The 17,882-nt window shown below is 45.7% G+C and overlaps 2 protein-coding genes across 2 annotated transcripts in view; one reads left to right on the top strand and one right to left on the bottom strand.

The window, feature by feature from the left end:
- FYCO1 (FYVE and coiled-coil domain autophagy adaptor 1) overlaps positions 1–17,882 on the top strand; it is a gene marked incomplete at its 5' end in the record, with an annotated part of 67,899 nt that overhangs the window by 34,963 nt on the left and 15,054 nt on the right. The window lies entirely within an intron of this gene.
- CXCR6 (C-X-C motif chemokine receptor 6) lies at positions 1,714–2,739 on the bottom strand (the record flags this gene model as incomplete). The annotated part of the gene is made up of 1 exon (XM_079713574.1): positions 1,714–2,739. One exon carries the CDS (start codon positions 2,737–2,739, stop codon positions 1,714–1,716), a length of 1,026 nt encoding a protein of 341 aa, XP_079569700.1.

The raw sequence follows: 17,882 nt of genomic DNA on the forward strand, positions 1-17,882 counted from the left end.
CACAGAGAAAGGCAGGTGGCTAACGTTTTGTGTGGCTGGTTCTTTTTTTTTTTTTTTTTTTGCGGTACACGGGCCTCTCACTGTTGCGGCCTCTCCCGTTGCGGAGCACAGGCTCCGGACGCGCAGGCCCAGCGGCCATGGCTCACGGGCCCAGCCACTCCGCAGCATGTGGGATCCTCCTGGACCGGGGCACAAACCTGTGTCCTCTGCATCGGCAGGCGGACCCTCAACCACTGCACCACCAGGGAAGCCCTGTGGCTGGTTCTTGAGAGAATAACAACTACCGCCATTTTGGGGACCTTCCTCCCACAAATGCAAACCGTGCTAAGTGTTTGTGTGCACCCTCTCCAGTCCTCGCATACCTGCCCTGAGAGGTGGTACTGTTATGGTACACGTTTCACCAAAGCGGAAGTGATTAAGAGATTACCAGCTGGTCTTACCCACTCGTGATTCGGGTCTGTCCAAGCTGCGAAACCTCACTGTTCGGCCCTTTCTGGCCCACCTCCCTGAGCTCTCTTCTTAGCTGTTGTCAACAGGTTCTTCATATTTCAGTGAGCGATTTTGTGACATGTGAGCCAAAAAGGCCCTTTAAGCCTGTTGAGCAGGTTGCTGGGATCTAATAAACATGCACCAACAAGTGACTGACATTTAAAACTCTGCCTCATTCTGTGACCACACCTCAGAGGTAACAAATGCACCTCTTGCTCTGGGCAGGAGGTTGAAGCCACAGTTGTTATCATTAGTGTATTGATAGAGCAGTGCCCTGAAAGTTGACAGTTTTAACTTATTTCCTGTGCTCTGAGCCCACAAGTGATCATTTTCGGTATATTCAGGAATACCACAGTAAGGTGGAATGTGCCTAAGGATAAAAGTAGTTTGGAGACATTTAAAAAGTTTTATTTCTCAGTCATGAAAATCATGCTGTTTGAGATGTGTGTGTGTGTATTATATATACATTTATATATGATTTGTGTGTGTGTGAGGCATTGGATAAATTCAGGTTTTAAATGAGCACACCCACCAAAGATCCATTTCAGAGGTGCTGCTTAGACTCATGATAGTCTTAAACTCAGCTTTGCACATTTTTCTAGCATTCTGTGGCCCACTGGAATCCTCAGCCGACCCTAATTTGCTTTGGCCCATTCATATTCCCTGGTGCTAGTCCTTCCAGGATTAATCAAAGAGAACATAAAGCACCTATCTATATAAAACCAAACCCACAAGGCGTGGCAGAAACTGAGCTCATTTCTGTTGGGTGCCTGGTGATGGAGGTCTGAGTCACAGTGTCAGCACTGGTTTTCGTGGCTGCTTTAATCTCCCCTGCTTCCCAGTCAGCAGAAGAATCTTCTGAACTTGGGAGCCCAGAGTGTCACCTGCCATCAAGACCTTTGTTGGCCAGGTCCCCCTCTTCAACCCTTAGTCCCATTCCGCTTGAAGGAGAGCCTGGGGTCTTGAGAATCACACGTCATTCCCTGGTGTCAGTATCCTCGGGGTAGAGGAAGGAAAGCTCTGGCAGCTTTCAGACTCCCCTTTGAGCTTTAGGCCTGGGTGTAAAAGAAGAGAGCACAATCTGCGCATGCCTGAGAAGAAGCATCCCACCCCAGCTGCACCATTTGATAACTTCTCCTTGAGAATGCTCATGCTATACACAAAGCCTTAGAGGACACAGCCATGCTCCTGTGACTTCTGAGAAGCCTCTCCAGCTGGAGAGGCCTACAGCTGGACCATGCTGGTCGCCTCCATGTTGCGAGAGGCTGAAGCAGTCCTGGAAGTGTCCTCTGAACCCTTCCATTGGCTTGAGACACCCAGGTGAGGGAGGCAGCCAGCGTCTTTCACAAGTTTCCAGAAGTTCTTCCGAAACTTCAGGCCAACAAAGGCATAGAGCACAGGATTAAGGCAGGCACGCAGGTAGGCGATGGCCTCTGTCACTGTGATGGCATAGTGAAAGCTAGTCATGGTGTGGTACTCCCAGCTCGTGCTGCGGATGAGCTTCACGAGGTTGAAGGGTGTCTGGGTCAGCAGGAACACCGCCACCACCAGGAAGATGATCTTCAGAGACTTGTGCTTCTGGAAGCCTCGGGCCTGAAGCAGTGTCTTGATTATGACTGAGTAGCAGACAATCATGGCAAGCAGTGGCAGGAAGAACCCCAGTGTCATCTGGGTGGCCAGAACCATGGTGGAAATCTCCTCGTTGTGATAGCCGCAGACAGGCTTGTCAAGGTAAAGGACGTTGCCATAGATGATCTGCGGCAAGGAAACCAGCAGGGAAACTACCCAGATGGACAAGCAGATGGCCTTACCCCAGGCCATCCGCTTGGCCTGCTGGTTATAGGCCTTGGTGGCCTGAACCACTGCAATGAAGCGGTCCATGGTGATGCAGGTGAGGATGAGCATGGACGTGTAGAAGTTCAAAGTGTAGATGCCCAGCAGGGTTTTGCACATGACTTTGCCAAAGACCCACTCATGGATGCCTGCATAGGCCCAGAAGGGCAGAGTACAGACGAACACCAGGTCAGCCAAGGGCAGGTTCATTAGGAACACGTCCGTCAGGCTCTTCAGCTTCTGGTAGAAGATGTATATGACCAGCACCAGGGAGTTCCCCACCAGGCCACAGATGAACACCACCAAATACATGCAGGGCAGGAACAACTTGCTGAACTGTAGGAAGTGTTTGTGCCCCTGGCTGCTGTCATTGGAAGCGTTGAAGAACCCGGGGTCTCCGTAGTCATACTCGGCCATGGTGTCTCTTCTGATGGACCCCTGGGAGTCAAACCACAGGAATTGTATATATTTGGGGCTGAGGGTGATCCCTCCCATCTTCCCCATTGCCCAGTTAGGGGGCAGATAGTCACCTCCTAAACCCACCCACTGTTCTGCTCAGTAACAGCCCAGTATATTGGGGACAACCAGTTCTGAGGGGCAACTGCTCAGACAGGACGAGGAACCCTTCACTGGCCCTAATGTTCTCAGGATCTCACCCGTCTGGGAGACAACACATAACTGACCCCACCCACATTCCATAAAATCCTGTGCTCAATGGCCTTGGAAGCAAAGGTCACCACATGGTGAACTGGGGACTGTGTCCTTTTGGAAGAGCTGCGGTGCTCTTCAGTGGAGAGGGCTGTATTCATCTGCCCATGCCTCGCAGAAGGTGCCCACCCATCCTGTGCCCCATCTTCTGTTAAGTTGACCCCTGGACTACGAATTGTGAAAGCTAAGACAATATCCCCTTTCCTGGGGGTCCACCATCAAGGAGACTCCTGGAGACCAAGAGGTGTTTGGTCCTTTCTGCCTAGGTGGGCCATTCATCCTGCCTCGTCTTGCCGTGATGGGGAGCCAGGGCAGGGAAGAGCCCAGGCTGCCCAATGCTTAGGCCAAGCGGCTTTCCGACCAGGGAACTGAGCAGTTTTCCTCACGCCCAACCCCAGCTTTCTCCTTCATCATCTGTCACAGTGCATGACATTCCACCCTCAGGGCCTCTTTGATCTTCAGGAATCTCTTACAAGGTAGATTCCCCCAGAAGGGAACATTGCTTTAGCTTTTATGACCAGCAGTGTAGGGCTGAGGGGTCTCCTTTAACACACGGAAGAGCTGATTGAAATGGGACATCAGGTGGGTGGGCTACCGCAGCAGGGCTGGTGGCCAGCCTTGCAGTGGGACTACTTACAGCAAAGACCAAATAGCTATCTTTCGTGCCTGGGGGTCCCAGCCCTTCAAGGTTATCACTTCCCTCTGACCCTTCTCTGGGCCCTGTGGCCCTGCTGGGGACCATGGACCAGGCACAGGTGATATAATCTGTGGTGTGGGAGTAGGGGCAACTGCGGCAGCATCGGCCTTGGAGGGCCAGGTCAGTCCCTGCCACTGTCCTGCAGGTACTCAATACGCAGGGACTCCTCCAGTGAGCGGTGCCATATCCCACTGGCACCTCAAGGAAATGTTTAAGAAGAGCAGGCATTTGGTTTAGCAAAGTCAGAATATCAACCGGCCAGACAAGGGGGTGTAAAAGAAGAGCTGATCTCGCCTTTCTGGTCTCGGAGACTTTCGTTTTCCTAATGCTGGGTCCTGACAGGAAGGAATGTCAGCCCTGCTGCCACCTTGGTATTTCATGGGCTCAGAGCACCCTTTCTCTCCAAGGAAGGACCTTGTCTTTGGGCTAAGACTACTCGGAAAAGTCCCTCCTCCTGGACCACAAAATGTTGGATCTCTAAGAGTGAAAGGCCAACCCATAGGCATTGTGCCCCACCAGCTCCGGGCTGCTAGGTTAAGTGGGTCAGACGATGCTATGTGGGTGTTACTGCTTCACATGGGGACAAAAATATATTCTTCATCATTTAGAATGTGACAATGAAAGTAATGTCAGATCTCCATTATTGTTTGACTTACTCTTGGCCTTTAAAAAAAATTCTCCTGGGACTTCCCTGGTGGCGCAGTGGTTAAGAATCCTCCTGCCAATACAGGGGACACGGGTTTGATGCCTGGTCTGGGAAGATCCCACATGCCGCAGAGCAACTAAGCCTGTGTGCCACAACTACTGAGCCTGTGCTCTAAAGCCTGCAAGCCACAACTACTGAGCCCACGTGCCACAACTTCTGAAGCCTGCATGCCCTAGAGACTGTGCTCCGCAACAAGAGAAGCCCACACACCACAACAAAGAGTAGCACCCGCTCGCCACAACTACAGAAAGCCTATGCAGCAAAAAAAAGAGCAAAAAATAGATTAGTAAATTAATAAATTAATAATTCTCCTACTAAGGCTGTTGCTGCATCCTTAGGTTGGCATTGCAGTTTCCTTAAAGGACCCATGCAAATTCATTTGTAATAATTGGTAAACTAAACAGTGTTTAACAGATTGGGACTGCACAGTTCTGTGCAGATAGAGTATTAAAAATTACTTTCCCTTCTAGAAATATTAAAACCACTTGTTTCTTTATTTTCTCTAACCAAAGTCCTATGTTGATTTGTAAAAATTAAAAAGAAAGTAATATATACAACTTTGGAAATAGTTAGTGTCTGATAATAAATAAATAAGCAAAGTATAATTTAGGCATAAAACAATATGACTGAAATGTTTAGGAAGTGCCTTTAATGATTTTGGAAAATGCAATACATTAAAAAAAATTTTTATTGGAGTATAGTTGATTGACAACATTGTGTTAGTTTCAGGTGTACAGCAAAGTGAATCAGTTATATATATATGTTATATATATATAACATATATCAGTTATATATATATAACTGATATATATATATATATATACTCTTTTTTTTTAGATTCTTTTCCCATATAGCTCTTTGCAGAGTACTGAGTAGAGTTCCCTGTGCTATACAGCAGGTTCTTATTAGTTATCTATTTTACATATAGTAGTGTGTATATGCCAATCCCAATCTCCCAATTTATTCCTCCCCACCCCCTGAAAATGCAATATAATATTGGCTGTTACTATTACAATGAATAGATGACAAAGAGAATGTAAAATTGATCATGATTCTCAGCCTTCTTTGATCATAAACCCCTTTGAGAGTCTTATTAAAGCTGTAGCTCTTTTCCCTCAGTAATAATGTACAAACATGCCTGCAACTCCGGGGGCTCATGAACTCTTTAAACCCCTCTGCCCCATATTCTGTAGACTTTGTTTACAAATCTGTGATAAGCTATATGATTTTTTTTTTTTTGCGGTATGCGGGCCTCTCACTGTTGTGGCCTCTCTCTTTGCGGAGCACAGGCTCCGGACGCGCAGGCTCAGCGGCCATGGCTCACGGGCCCAGCCGTTCCGCGGCATGAGGGGTCTTCCCAGACAGGGGCACGAACCCGTGTCCCCTGCATCGGCAGGTGGACTCTCAACCACTGCACCACCAGGGAAGCCTAAGCTATATGATTTTGACTATATTTTTTAAAACATAGAAAAATGATCAGATTTTATCAGCAGTTCACCCCTGGCTGGTAGAGTTAGGGGACACTTAGTTCCATTCCTCCTTTATATTTTTCTGTATTTTCTGAAGTTGCTACAGTTGTATATTTACATATATGGAGAAAAGAAAGTAAACCATAATCTAAGATAATAGCCTGTCTTATAAAATGGGAAAGAAAAACAGAAAAAGAGATCAGTCAATGAACACACACAGTGACTAGACTCTCCTGGGGAGGGTCTAATTATGCCATTACTATCAGCATCATCTTACAAGCATCATCTTACAGAACCAGGTTAAGTCATAATCCTCTCCTCGGACCCTCATGGCAGCAAATATAGCAGAGATGGAGTTTGAGCCAAGGGCAGTTGAGCTTGAAAGCCTGGGCATTTGACACCGTACCGTGCTGCAGGCAGGACTCTGAGAATCCCAACGACCTAGAGTTAGCCCCTCTTTTAACTATAAAGAAGAAGACCAATGACTCACCAGTAGAGATGCTCTTTCAGTTTGTTCCTAAGATGAGGTTGCTCACAGCAGCAAGGTCGGCCTCTGCCTCTCTGATGTGGTCCGTGTTTCCGTTGAGTAATTTTTAAGAGCCCTCGGTTGGTGATTATAGGAGACCCAGCCCTTCCCCATCTTGCAGATCAGAATCCACATGACCAGCCTGCACCCACGTAATTTGGGAGTCAAAGAGACGAAGCAGTGGCTCTGATGCTACACACCCCCTGCAACCTGGCTGGGGTCTTACTCTTTTGCCAGGATCCAAGAGGGTTTTAATTTGTAAACTGAAGGGGAGCAATATGCAGTGTCTGGTAGTCCACTGAAGATGGTGGCATTTGTAGCCTAAAATTATTTCATTCACTAGTTGTATGTCTCTTTGGGGCAGTTTGGGTCTGGACCAATGCAAAGTCGATGCTATGGCCTGGGTTCCCTGTGTGCCTGCAGCTCCAATATACGTGACAGCCCTGATTCTCATACCAGTCCTGCAAGTAGGTATTACACCATTTTATAGATGAGAATACAGAGGACTGTAGCCAAAGAACAGCCCCACGGACTCACAGCTAATAACTGCCACTTCTAGGATACAAACCCATGTCTCCGTCATTGCCAGACCAGTGGACCAGATGGCTTCTAGATGATGGGTCTGCCAGAGGGCCAGACACAGCCCTTCCTCCTAAACCCACACCACTCGGACAGTGCTCACCGCCCTGCTTGTCCTGGCTAGAATCAACAGTGAACAGGCTGAACCAAATACTGAAGGTCAAAGCACCCATCTTTCTGAAAGAAATCTTCTGAGACGACATTCCTTCACAGTGAGCCAGCCTGACATCTTGGAATCTTTAAGCTTTGAGAGAGGAGTTTTTCCCAGAGACAAACGAACCGTGTCACTTAGTAAAAGGCGAAAGATTTATACGATCTGAAGAGAAACCAGAGTATGAACCGTGTCACTTAGGACCGGTTCACAGGGTGATGTTAGAATGGGCTGAACCTTGTCAGACACACTGGCTCAGCCATGCTCGTCCCTCTCAGCAATCGCTTACCCTCCGTGGGGAAGAACAGGCCTTGGCCTGGTGCCCTCCGTGACCACATACGTGCTTGGGAAGGAGGGGTGATGTGTACCTTAGAGCGTGACTGTACTTGTCATAACCATTCTCCAATGGAAAGTTCTCCAATGGAAAACTTGCAACTAAATTACATGATAAGAGCCCCTCACAATTTGGGGGTCAGAATTTTATTTCAACCACTTTACAAAGTGCCTTCTGTTGTCTTCCAATTTGTAGTGCTCATTGCTTTTCTTTGAAATAAAACTCTGAACTTCTTAAGGGCAAGTACCCAACCATGTGTCTTGGGTTTTTCCCAGAATATGTAAACATTTCCGAATCAGAATTGGGGGAGAGTAAAAGGGCTGTGGCAGCCGTGCCCTCCCCACCCCCGCAGATTCTCAGAAGTCAGACTGTGTTGACCTGCTTCCTTTTTCTGAACACCTAACATTCTGGAGCCAGGGCCCTGTGTAGGATGGCAGTTCAGGACGCAGGGATGAGGCAGTTGCTGCTGGTAGAGGAGTAACTGCCAGGCGGTGGTGGGTGGCGGCGGCTGTGGAGGATGAGTTGGAAAAACCCTCAGAAAAGCAGCTTAACCAGAGGGCAGCAGGCGGCAGGTCAGTTGTCAGGACGGGCATGTGGGTCTGAGTGTTTTGGTCAGCCCATAGTTACCAAGTAATCAGAAATCAACACCAGAAGTGATCTTCTTCACTTGGTTTTTAGGCAAAAAGGAAAACAATGACTAAAAGAAAAACTACTAGGAATTTAATAGTAAAATAGAAAGATGCGCCCAAGCCCCACAGTGAATATGGCCCACCGTGTGGCTCAGCCTCTCCTTCCAAACCCAAGCTGTTCAGTAGAGCCTTCTGAGATGACAGGCGTGTCCTGTGTCTGTGCATCCAGCACAGCGGGCACTAACTCCTGTGGCTATTAGGCACTCGAAGTGTGGCTAGTGCAAGCACAGAGCCAAGCTTTTAGTTTTGTTTTAATTCTGATGAATTTGAGTAGCCACATGAGGCCAGTGGTACTGTATTGAACAGGGCAGTTGTAAACCAAAGACTTCTCCAGTTCATAGGAGACCCCATGTAACAGGCAGAGCAGCACTCCAGCCATGCTGGCTTAGCAAGGCGGAGGGGTTGATGGAGCCCTCTGGGGAAGGCTGTCAGCAGGACACTCAGGCCATGAGGCTCTCTGGGCTCCATTCCTTCCTCAGCCAACCTGAACAGCCAGAGAGTCTGCTCCTTGGGCAACTGGCAGAAAAAAGAGGCTAAGGCGTTTTGATTTGTGACAGGAGAATACTGTATATTACAGCTGCAGAGAGCAAGCTGGAGGGACCTCACCTGTGACCCCTAGTCCAGGCAGGCGTGGACTCCTGGACTGCGTTGCTAGGGACTTGCTCAGCGTCCTTGCCTGTGGTCACCACTTTATTCTTACTTGGTTCCGAAGTGGAGAAAGCCTTGGTCATGTCCTTGGGAACATTTGGGGCAGAAGACCACCTTGGCTGTGTGCATGACAGGTGCCCAGGCCAAATGTGGCAGGTGTGGCCACGATGACCACCCTGATAGGGTGGAGCAAGTTGACAGATATACGTGCCTTAGGACAGTTCAGCTCAACCAACCACAGGCTCAGGGACAGAAATTCAGATGGACAGGAAGGGATGACGAGCCATCAGCCATGAGAGGCCACCATAGCTAGCAGTAGGCTCCCATGGCCAGAGCAAGGGGAGGAGGAAGGTCACTTGTGGGCAGTGAGTTTGTCTTGTATCTTTTCTGAGGGAAACACCTCAATGGCAACAAAAGGAGATAGGGTGCCCTCTAGTGGCCTTATCTTTGTTCCCCATCTTTCTCAAACTTAAAAATCCTTTGACATCTTCCAACAGAGTTGCTTGAATATTTTCTACTGCATCCCACAGTCAGAAATTTACATGACTAACCAGGTGTGTATGTGTATAGACAGAGTCAAACAAGAGCCTCATAAAACAATGCTTATCCTTACCGCATTCAATATAATGCAAAAACGCGTTCATATTTTCTATTATATCCTATTTCTTTTTTTAAACACTTTTATTTTAATATAAATTTTTTTTCTTTTTTTTTTACAACTTTATTGGAGTATAAGTGCTTCACAACAATGTGTTAGTTTCTGCTTTATAACAAAGTGAATCACTTATACATATACATCTGTTCCCATATCCCTTCCCTCTTGCGTCTCCCTCCCTCCCACCCTCCCTATCCCACCCCTCCAGGCGGTCACAAAGCACCGATCTGATCTCCCCTTTTATAGGAACATTTTTGCAAAAGCATCAGAGTACACCCAGAACTGTCTGTAAATGACAAAAGACTTAAAAATGACCATGGTTAAACTTTTGATGAAAGTTCATAATAATGCAATTGACAAGGAAATTTAGTTATTTCTGAGATACACATTTTAAAATAATAACTAGAATTATGACTTATAACATTATACCAGAACATATAAGATTTTTAGGAATTTCATGTAATGTCTGAAACATTTATATTAACGTATTTCCATACAAATAACCCAAAGAAAGTTTAGTATTAGTTTTTTTGTTTGTTTTTTTTAATTTTTGAATTTTATTTAATTTATTTTTTTATACAACAGGTTCTTATTAGTCATCAGTTTTATACACATCAGTGTATACATGTCAATCCCAATCGCCCAATTCATCACACCACCACCCCGCACCCCCGCAGCTTTCCACCCTTGGTGTCCATACGTTTGTTCTCTACATCTGTGTCTCAACTTCTGCCCTGCAAACCGGTTCATCTGTACCATTTTTCTGGGTACCACATACATGCGTCAATATACGATATTTGTTTTTTTCTTTCTGACTTACTTCACTCTGTATGACAGTCTCTAGGTCCATCCACGTCTCAACAGATGACCCAATTTCATTCCTTTTTATGGCTGAGTAATATTCCATTGTATATATGTACCACAACTTCTTTATCCATTCATCTGTCTGTGGGCATTCAGGTTGCTTCCAAGACCTGGCTATTGTAAATAGTGCTGCAGTGAATATTGGGTGCATGTGTCTTTTTGAATTATGGTTTTCTCTGGGTATATGCCCAGTAGTGGGATTGCTGGATCATATGGTGATTCTATTTGTAGTTTTTTAAGGAACCTCCATACTGTTCTCCATAGTGGCTGTATCAATTTAAATTCCCACCAACAGTGCAAGAGGGTTCCCTTTTCTCCACACCCTCTCCAGCATTTATTGTTTGTAGATTTTCTGATGATGCACATTCTAACTGGTGTGAGGTGATACCTCATTGTAGTTTTGATTTGCATTTCTCTAATAATTAGTGATGTTGAGCAGCTTTTCCTGTGCTTCTTGGCCATCTGTATGTCTTCTTTGGAGAAATGTCTATTTAGGTCTTCTGCCCATTTGTGGATTGGGTTGTTTGTTTCTTTAATATTGAGCTGCATGAGCTGTTTATATATTTTGGAGATTAATCCTTTGTCCGTTGATTCGTTTGCAAATGTTTTCTCCCATTCTGAGGGTTGTCTTTTCGTCTTGTTTATGGTTTCCTTTGCTGTGCAAAAGCTTTGAAGTTTCATTAGGTCCCATTTGTTTATTTTTGTTTTTATTTCCATTACTCTAGGAGGTGGATCAAAAAAGATCTTGCTGTGATTTATGTCAAAGAGTGTTCTTTCTGTTTTCCTCTAAAAGTTTTATAGTGTCCGGTCTTAAATTTAGGTCTAGAATCCATTTTGAGTATATTTTTGTGCATGGTGTTAGGGAGTGTTCTAATTTCATTCTTTTACATGTAGCTGTCCAGTTTTCCCAGCACCACTTATTGAAGAGACTGTCTTTTCTCCATTGTATATCCTTGCCTCCTTTGTCATAGATTAGTTGACCACAGGTGCGTGGGTTTATCTCTGGGCTTTCTATCTTGTTCCATTGATCTATGTTTCTGTTTTTGTGCCAGTACCATATTGTCTTGATTACTGTAGCTTTGTAGTATAGTCTGAAGTCAGGGAGTCTCATTCCTCCCTCTCTGTTTTTTTCCCTCAAGACTGCTTTGGCTATTCAGGGTCTTTGGTGTCTCCATACAAATTTTAAGACTTTTTGTTCTAGTTTTGTAAAAAATGCCATTGGTAATTTGGTAGGGATTGCATTGAATCTGTAGATTGCTTTGGGTAGTATAGTCATTTTCACAATATTGATTCTTCCAATCCAAGAACATGGTATATCTCTCCATCTGTTTGTATCTTCTTTAATTTCTTTCATCAGTGTCTTATAGTTTTCTGCATACAGGTCTTTTGTCTCCCTAGGTAGGTTTATTCCTAGGTATTTTATTCTTTTTGTTGCAATGGTAAATGGGAGTGTTTCCTTAATTTCTCTTTCAGATTTTTCATCATTAGTGTATAGGAATGCAAGAGATTTCTGTGCATTAATTTTGTATCCTGCAACTTTACCAAATTTATTGATTAGCTCTAGTAGTTTTCTGGTGGCATTTTTAGGATTCTCTATGTATAGTATCATGTCATCTGCCAACACTGACAAATTTACTTCTTCTTTTCCCATTTGTATTCCTTTTATTTCTTTTTCTTCTCTGATTGCCGTGGCTAGGACTTCCAAAACTGTGTTGAATAATAGTGGTGAGAGTGGACATCCTTGTCTTGTTCCTGATCTTAGAGGAAATGCTTTCAGTTTTTCACCATTGAGAATGATGTTTGCTGTGGGTTGGTCGTATATGGCCTTTATTATGTTGAGGTCGTTTCCCTCTATGCCCACTTTCTGGAGAGTTTTTATCATAAATGGGTGTTGAATTTTGTCAAAAGCTTTTTCTGCATCTATTTAGATGATCATATGGTTTTCATTCTTCAGTTTGTTAATATGGTGTGTCACATTGATTTGCATATACTGAAGAATCCTTGCATCCCTGGGATAAATCCCACTTGATCATGGTGTATGATCCTTTTAATGTGGGGTTGGATTCTGTTTGCTAGTATTTTGATGAGGATTTTTGCATCTATATTCATCAGTGATATTGGTCTGTAATTTTCTTTTTTTGTAGTATCTTTGTCTGGTTTTGGTATCAGGGTGATGGCGGCCTCATAGAATGAGTTTGGGAGTGTTCCTTCCTCGGCGATTTTTTGTAAGTTTGAGAAGGGTGGGTATTAGCTCTTCTCTAAATGTTTGATAGAATTCACCTGTGAAGCCATCTGGTCCTGGACTTTTGTTTGTTGGAAGATTTTTAATCACAGTTTCAATTTCATTACTTGTGATTGGTCTGTTCATATTTTCTATTTCTTCCTGGTTCAGTCTTGGAAGCTTATACTTTTCTAAGAATTTGTCCATTTCTTCCAGGTTGTCCATTTTATTGCCATAGAGTTGCTTGTAGTAGTCTCTTAGGATGCTTTGTATTTCTGCGGTGTCTGTTGTAACTTCTTCTTTTTCATTTCTAATTTTATTGATTTGAGTCCTCTCCCTCTTTTTCTTGATGAGTCTGGCTCATGATTTATCGATTTGGTTTATCTTCTCAAACAGCCAGCTTTTACTTTTATTGATCTTTGCTATTGTTTTCTTTGCTTCTAATTCATGTATTTCTGCTCTGATCTTTATGATTTCTTTCCTTCTGGTAACTTTGGGTTTTGTTTATTCTTTCTCTAGTTCCTTTAGGTGTAAGTTTAGATTGTTTATTTGAGATTTTTCTTGTTTCTTGAGGTAGGCTTGTATATCTGTAAACTTCCCTCTTAGAACTGCTTTTGCTGCATCCCATAGGTTTTGGATCGTCATGTTTTCATTGTAATTTGTCTCTAGGTATTTTTTTATTTCTTCAGTGATCTCTTGGTTATTTAGTAACGTATTGTTTAGCCTCCACGTGTTTGTGCTTTTTACGTTTTCTTCCCTGTAATTCATTTCTAATCTCATAACATTGTGGTCAGAAAAGATGCTTGATATGATTTCAGTTTTCTTAAATTTACTGAGGCTTGATTTGTGACCCAAGATGTGACCTATCCTGGAGAATGTTCTGTGCACACTTGAGAAGAAAGTGTAATCTGCTGTTTTTGGATGGAATGTCTTATAAATATCAATTAAATCTATCTGGTGTATTGTGTCATTTAAAACTTGTGTTTCCTTATTTATTTTCATTTTGGATGATCTGTCCATTGGTGTAAGTGAGGTATTAAAACCCCCCACTTTTACTGTGTTACTGTCGATTTCCTCTTTTATAGCTGTTAGCAGTGCCTTATATATTGAGGTGCTCCTATGTTGGGTCATATATATTTATAATTGTTATATCTTCTTCTTGGATTGATCCCTTGATCATTCTGTAGTGTCCTTCCTTGTCTCTTGTAACATTCTTTATTTGAAAGTCTATTTTACCTGATACGAGTATTGCTACTCCAGCTTTCTTGTGATTAACACTTGCATGGAATATCTTTTTCCATCCCCTCACTTTCAGTCTGTATGTGTCCCTAGGTCTGAAGTGGGTCTCTTGTAGACAGCATATATATGGGTCTTGTTTTTGTATCCATTCAGCAAGCCTGTGTCTTTTGGTTGGAGCATTTAATCCATTCACGTTTAAGGTAATTATCGATATATATGTTCCTATGACCATTTTCTTAATTGTTTTGGGTTTATTTTTGTAGGCCCTTTTCTTCTCTTGTGTTTCCCACTTAGAGAAGTTCCTTTAGCATTTGCTGTAGAGCTGGTTTGGTGGTGCTGAATTCTCTTAGCTTTTGCTTGTCTGTAAAGCTTTTGATTCCTCCATTGAATCTGAATGAGATCCTTGCTGGGTAGAGTAATCTTGGTTGTAGGTTCTTCCCTTTCATCACTTTAAGTATATCATGCCACTCCCTTCTGGCTTGTAGAGTTTCTCCCTAGAAATCAGCTGTTAACCTTATGGGAGTTCCCTTGTATGTTATTTGTCTCTTTTCCTTGCTGCTTTCAATAATTTTTGCCAATTTGATTACTGTGTGTCTCGGCTTGTTTCTCCTTGGGCTTATCCTGTATGGGACTCACTGCGCTTCCTGGACTTGGGTGGCTGTTTCCTTTCCCATGTTAGGGAAGTTTTCGACTATAATGTCTTCACATATTTTCTCTGGTCCTTTCTCTCTCTCTTCTCCCTCTGGGACCCCTAAAATGCGAATGTTGTTGCGTTTAATGTTGTCTCAGAGGTCTCTTAGGCTGTCTTCATTTCTTTTCATTCTTTTTTCTTTATTCTGTTCTGCAGCAGTGAATTCCACCATTCTGTCTTCCAGGTCACTTATCCATTCTTCTGCCTCAGTTATTCTGGTATTGATTCCTTCTAGTGTAGTTTGCATTTCAGTTATTGTATTGTTGGCCTCTGTTTGTTTGTTCTTTAATTCTTCTGGATCTTTGTTAAACATTTCTTGCATCTTCTCGATCTTTGCCTCCATTGTTTTTCCAAGGTCCTGGATCATCTTCACTGTCATTATTCTGAATTCTTTTTCTGGAAGGTTGCCTATCTCCACTTCATTTACTTGTTTTTCTGGGGTTTTATCTTGTTCCTTCATCTGGTACATAGCCCTCTGCCTTTTCATCTTGTCTGTCTTTCTGTGAATGTGGTTTTTGTTCCACAGGCTGCAGGATTGTAGTTCTTCTTGGTTCTGCTGTCTGCCCTCTCTATCCTATTTCTTTTAATATTCATCATAACTTACTAAATTGATTCACAACTGACTGAATGGGTCATGACCCACAGTTTGAAAAGCCATTGAAAGGAAACTCTGTGTCCCTAATCATTGCCTTTGAGACTGCATCACCCACCCATGCACAGTCCCACCTCCACCTATCTCCCCTTCCCACCTCACAAAGCTCCCCAACTCAGGCCCTCAGCCAGGACTAGCACGGGTTGCAGGACCTACTCTGGTAATAGGGTTGGCTGTGTCGTGATGGTCAGAGAGGTGGGGAGGTGGAGGAGGAGAGGGAATAAAAGATGAGGACATCTTGGGGGTTTTTTTGGCTGCACCCCACGACTTGTGGGATCTTAGTTCCCCAACCAGGGATCGAACCCGTGCCCCTTGCAGTGGGAATGCGGAGTCCCAACCACTGGACCACCAGGGAATCCCCGACATCTTTTATTCTTAATGAGGGAATATTGAGAGAACCAACCACAGCTCTCAGAGTTCGTTTCATCATATGTTATTTATCTTTCTCATTTATGGTACTTGCACTTTGTATAAGGGTGAGAGCAAATGAAACGAGGCAGGCCTGAGTGGCCTTGGGCCCGTCTCCTCTACCCTGGCCCCTGCCTCCTTAGCCATCAAGTGAGGTTGGACTGGATGGTCCTTTGAGCTTCCTCTCGCACTGACATTCTGTGATGGGGGTGGGGGAATCTGGAAGCCAGCGACTGGAAGATGAACAAGAAAGAGGTGTTGGGCAGGAAGGAGGTCAGAGGTGGGCTGGGCTGGGGAGAAAAAGGAGTGACAAAGCTTGCCCTTGGTGGCAACAGGCACTTGAGGACATGTTCTTGCTGTACCTTCCCTGGGAAGAGTGGGGAAGGCTGAGGGCACGAGCTGCCGACCAGAGCGAGCCCACCTCTTTCCCAGCCAGTAAAACGCCTTCTCCAGGTCCTTTGAAACTTACAGCCTTTTTAAGCCAGGAAAACCTGGAGTCCATCTGGTTCCATCTCCTCCCATTTAGAAAGGAGAAATCTGAGGTCTCAGAGGAGGAAAGGGCTTACCCAGAGTCACAGTCATAAAGCCAAGACTGGGACCACCTTGGAGTGATACCCCTCTCCCCTGAGCCATACCACCTCCCTTGCCCTCTGGAGCCACAGTGAGCTCCAGCCAGAGGGAGCCCACTGGTTAGGCCTCAGAGCTGAGGGCGAGGTGTTTGTGAGGACACGCTCTCCCACCTGCCGTGGGCTGATGTAGACTGTGCACAGACAGCCCGCCTGACACCTGAGTGCTAGTGGGTGTCTGATTGTCTAGGCAGCCCTGGAGGCCCCCGTGCCAGCCGCCACCTCCAGCCCCTTGCAGCAGCGCCCTGAGCAGCTTGTCACAGACAGCGGCCTCAGCACTCCAGCAGTAGACAGGAGCGAGGCCGGGAAGCGGGGCCATATGGCGGAGCAAGCAGGCGTGATGTCCAGCTGTCTGAATGAAGCCAAGTCTCGAGCTCAGAGATTTCCAGAGAGGACGGAGGCCTCCCCCTGTGCAGTGCTGTCCTCCAGACAGAGAGGCTGTGTAAGTTGGCAGCGAACAGTCTGCTTTGTGTCTGAGAAAATCCTGTTCGAGGTGAAGGTGCTGCAGTTTCTCCCCAGGTGTGGCTCTGCTAACCCAGCATCTGCCACTCCATGTGTGACTCGGGGTCTTCCTCCTTCAGGATCTGTTGCTGATTCTTTTCTCGATTTCATCAGCATTACCTCTGCCCTTTTATCCTGAATTTATACATTAACGATTTACGCCCCCACGTATATTTCTTAGTAGGTAGCACAGACATTCTTTGGTTCCTGCGCACGGCAGTGACGTGTCCTTTGGGACAGGGAAAGCCTAGCCACAGCCCCTGCTTGCAAAGAGCATGTGGACCAGGGGGAGATAAGACCCAAAAGCAGATAGGCAAAGCCCAGCGTGAGCTGGGCTGTGACACGTGGGTGGCGGGGAGGAGTGTGGGGGGTGGGAGCGAGCTGCAGGTGCCGCGTCTGTCACAGCCCCTGGGGTGACGCCACCAGTCGCTGACCCCAAACTCTTGGTGCATCGTGGTTGCTGCAGGCGCACTGCATGTTGCACAGATATTCCTGCCCCCAGGGTTGAGTGGCATCCAGGACAGGCTTAGGCGAGACTCACTGGATTTTGCCAACTCTGAACCACCCGTCTTCGCATCCGCATGAAGAACCCCTGGGTGCTCCCGGGACCTTCCCAGCATCCTGCTGACTGAGTGAGGAGCCTCAGACCTCAGACGCAGGACGTAGACTTCGGGGGACGGTATCTGCTGCCCCTCCCCATGGGCGGCTTGTGCATCTCTGCCCATTGTTAGTGCCTCTCCCTGTAGAAGGATGAGCCTCATGCCCCTGCTGTGGCGTGTTTGGCCACGGGACCCACCTGGCAGTGAAATGTGAGGAGCAGTGTGGTGAGAACCATTTCTGAGCAGAGGCGATGGCCGCCCCCTCCAGCCAGAAGCTCTGTGAGCATTAGGGTCTGGCCACCCACTGTGCTCTCTTGGATTTCTCATGTTCCAGAGATGATGTGATGTCCCAGCCTCACCTGAGCTCTGGGATTCAGGGTCTGTTAACTCCCTAGGAAAGCTGCAGAGCCCTTCCCCAGGCATCACACCTGGCCGCAGCCCAGATAGCGCTCTCAGAGAAGCACACCAGCTTTCCAGCGTAAGTTGTAGGTCCACTCTAGGGGCAGCCGTGAACTTGGTGCCCGAGTGGGTGTGAGGGTAGGTGAGGAGGGCCATCTGAGCGCGTGGTCTGGATGCTTGCTGTCAGCTGCTGACCTC

This window comes from Hyperoodon ampullatus (assembly GCF_949752795.1).
Source record: "Hyperoodon ampullatus genome assembly, chromosome: 10".
Taxonomy (NCBI): domain Eukaryota; kingdom Metazoa; phylum Chordata; class Mammalia; order Artiodactyla; family Ziphiidae; genus Hyperoodon; species Hyperoodon ampullatus.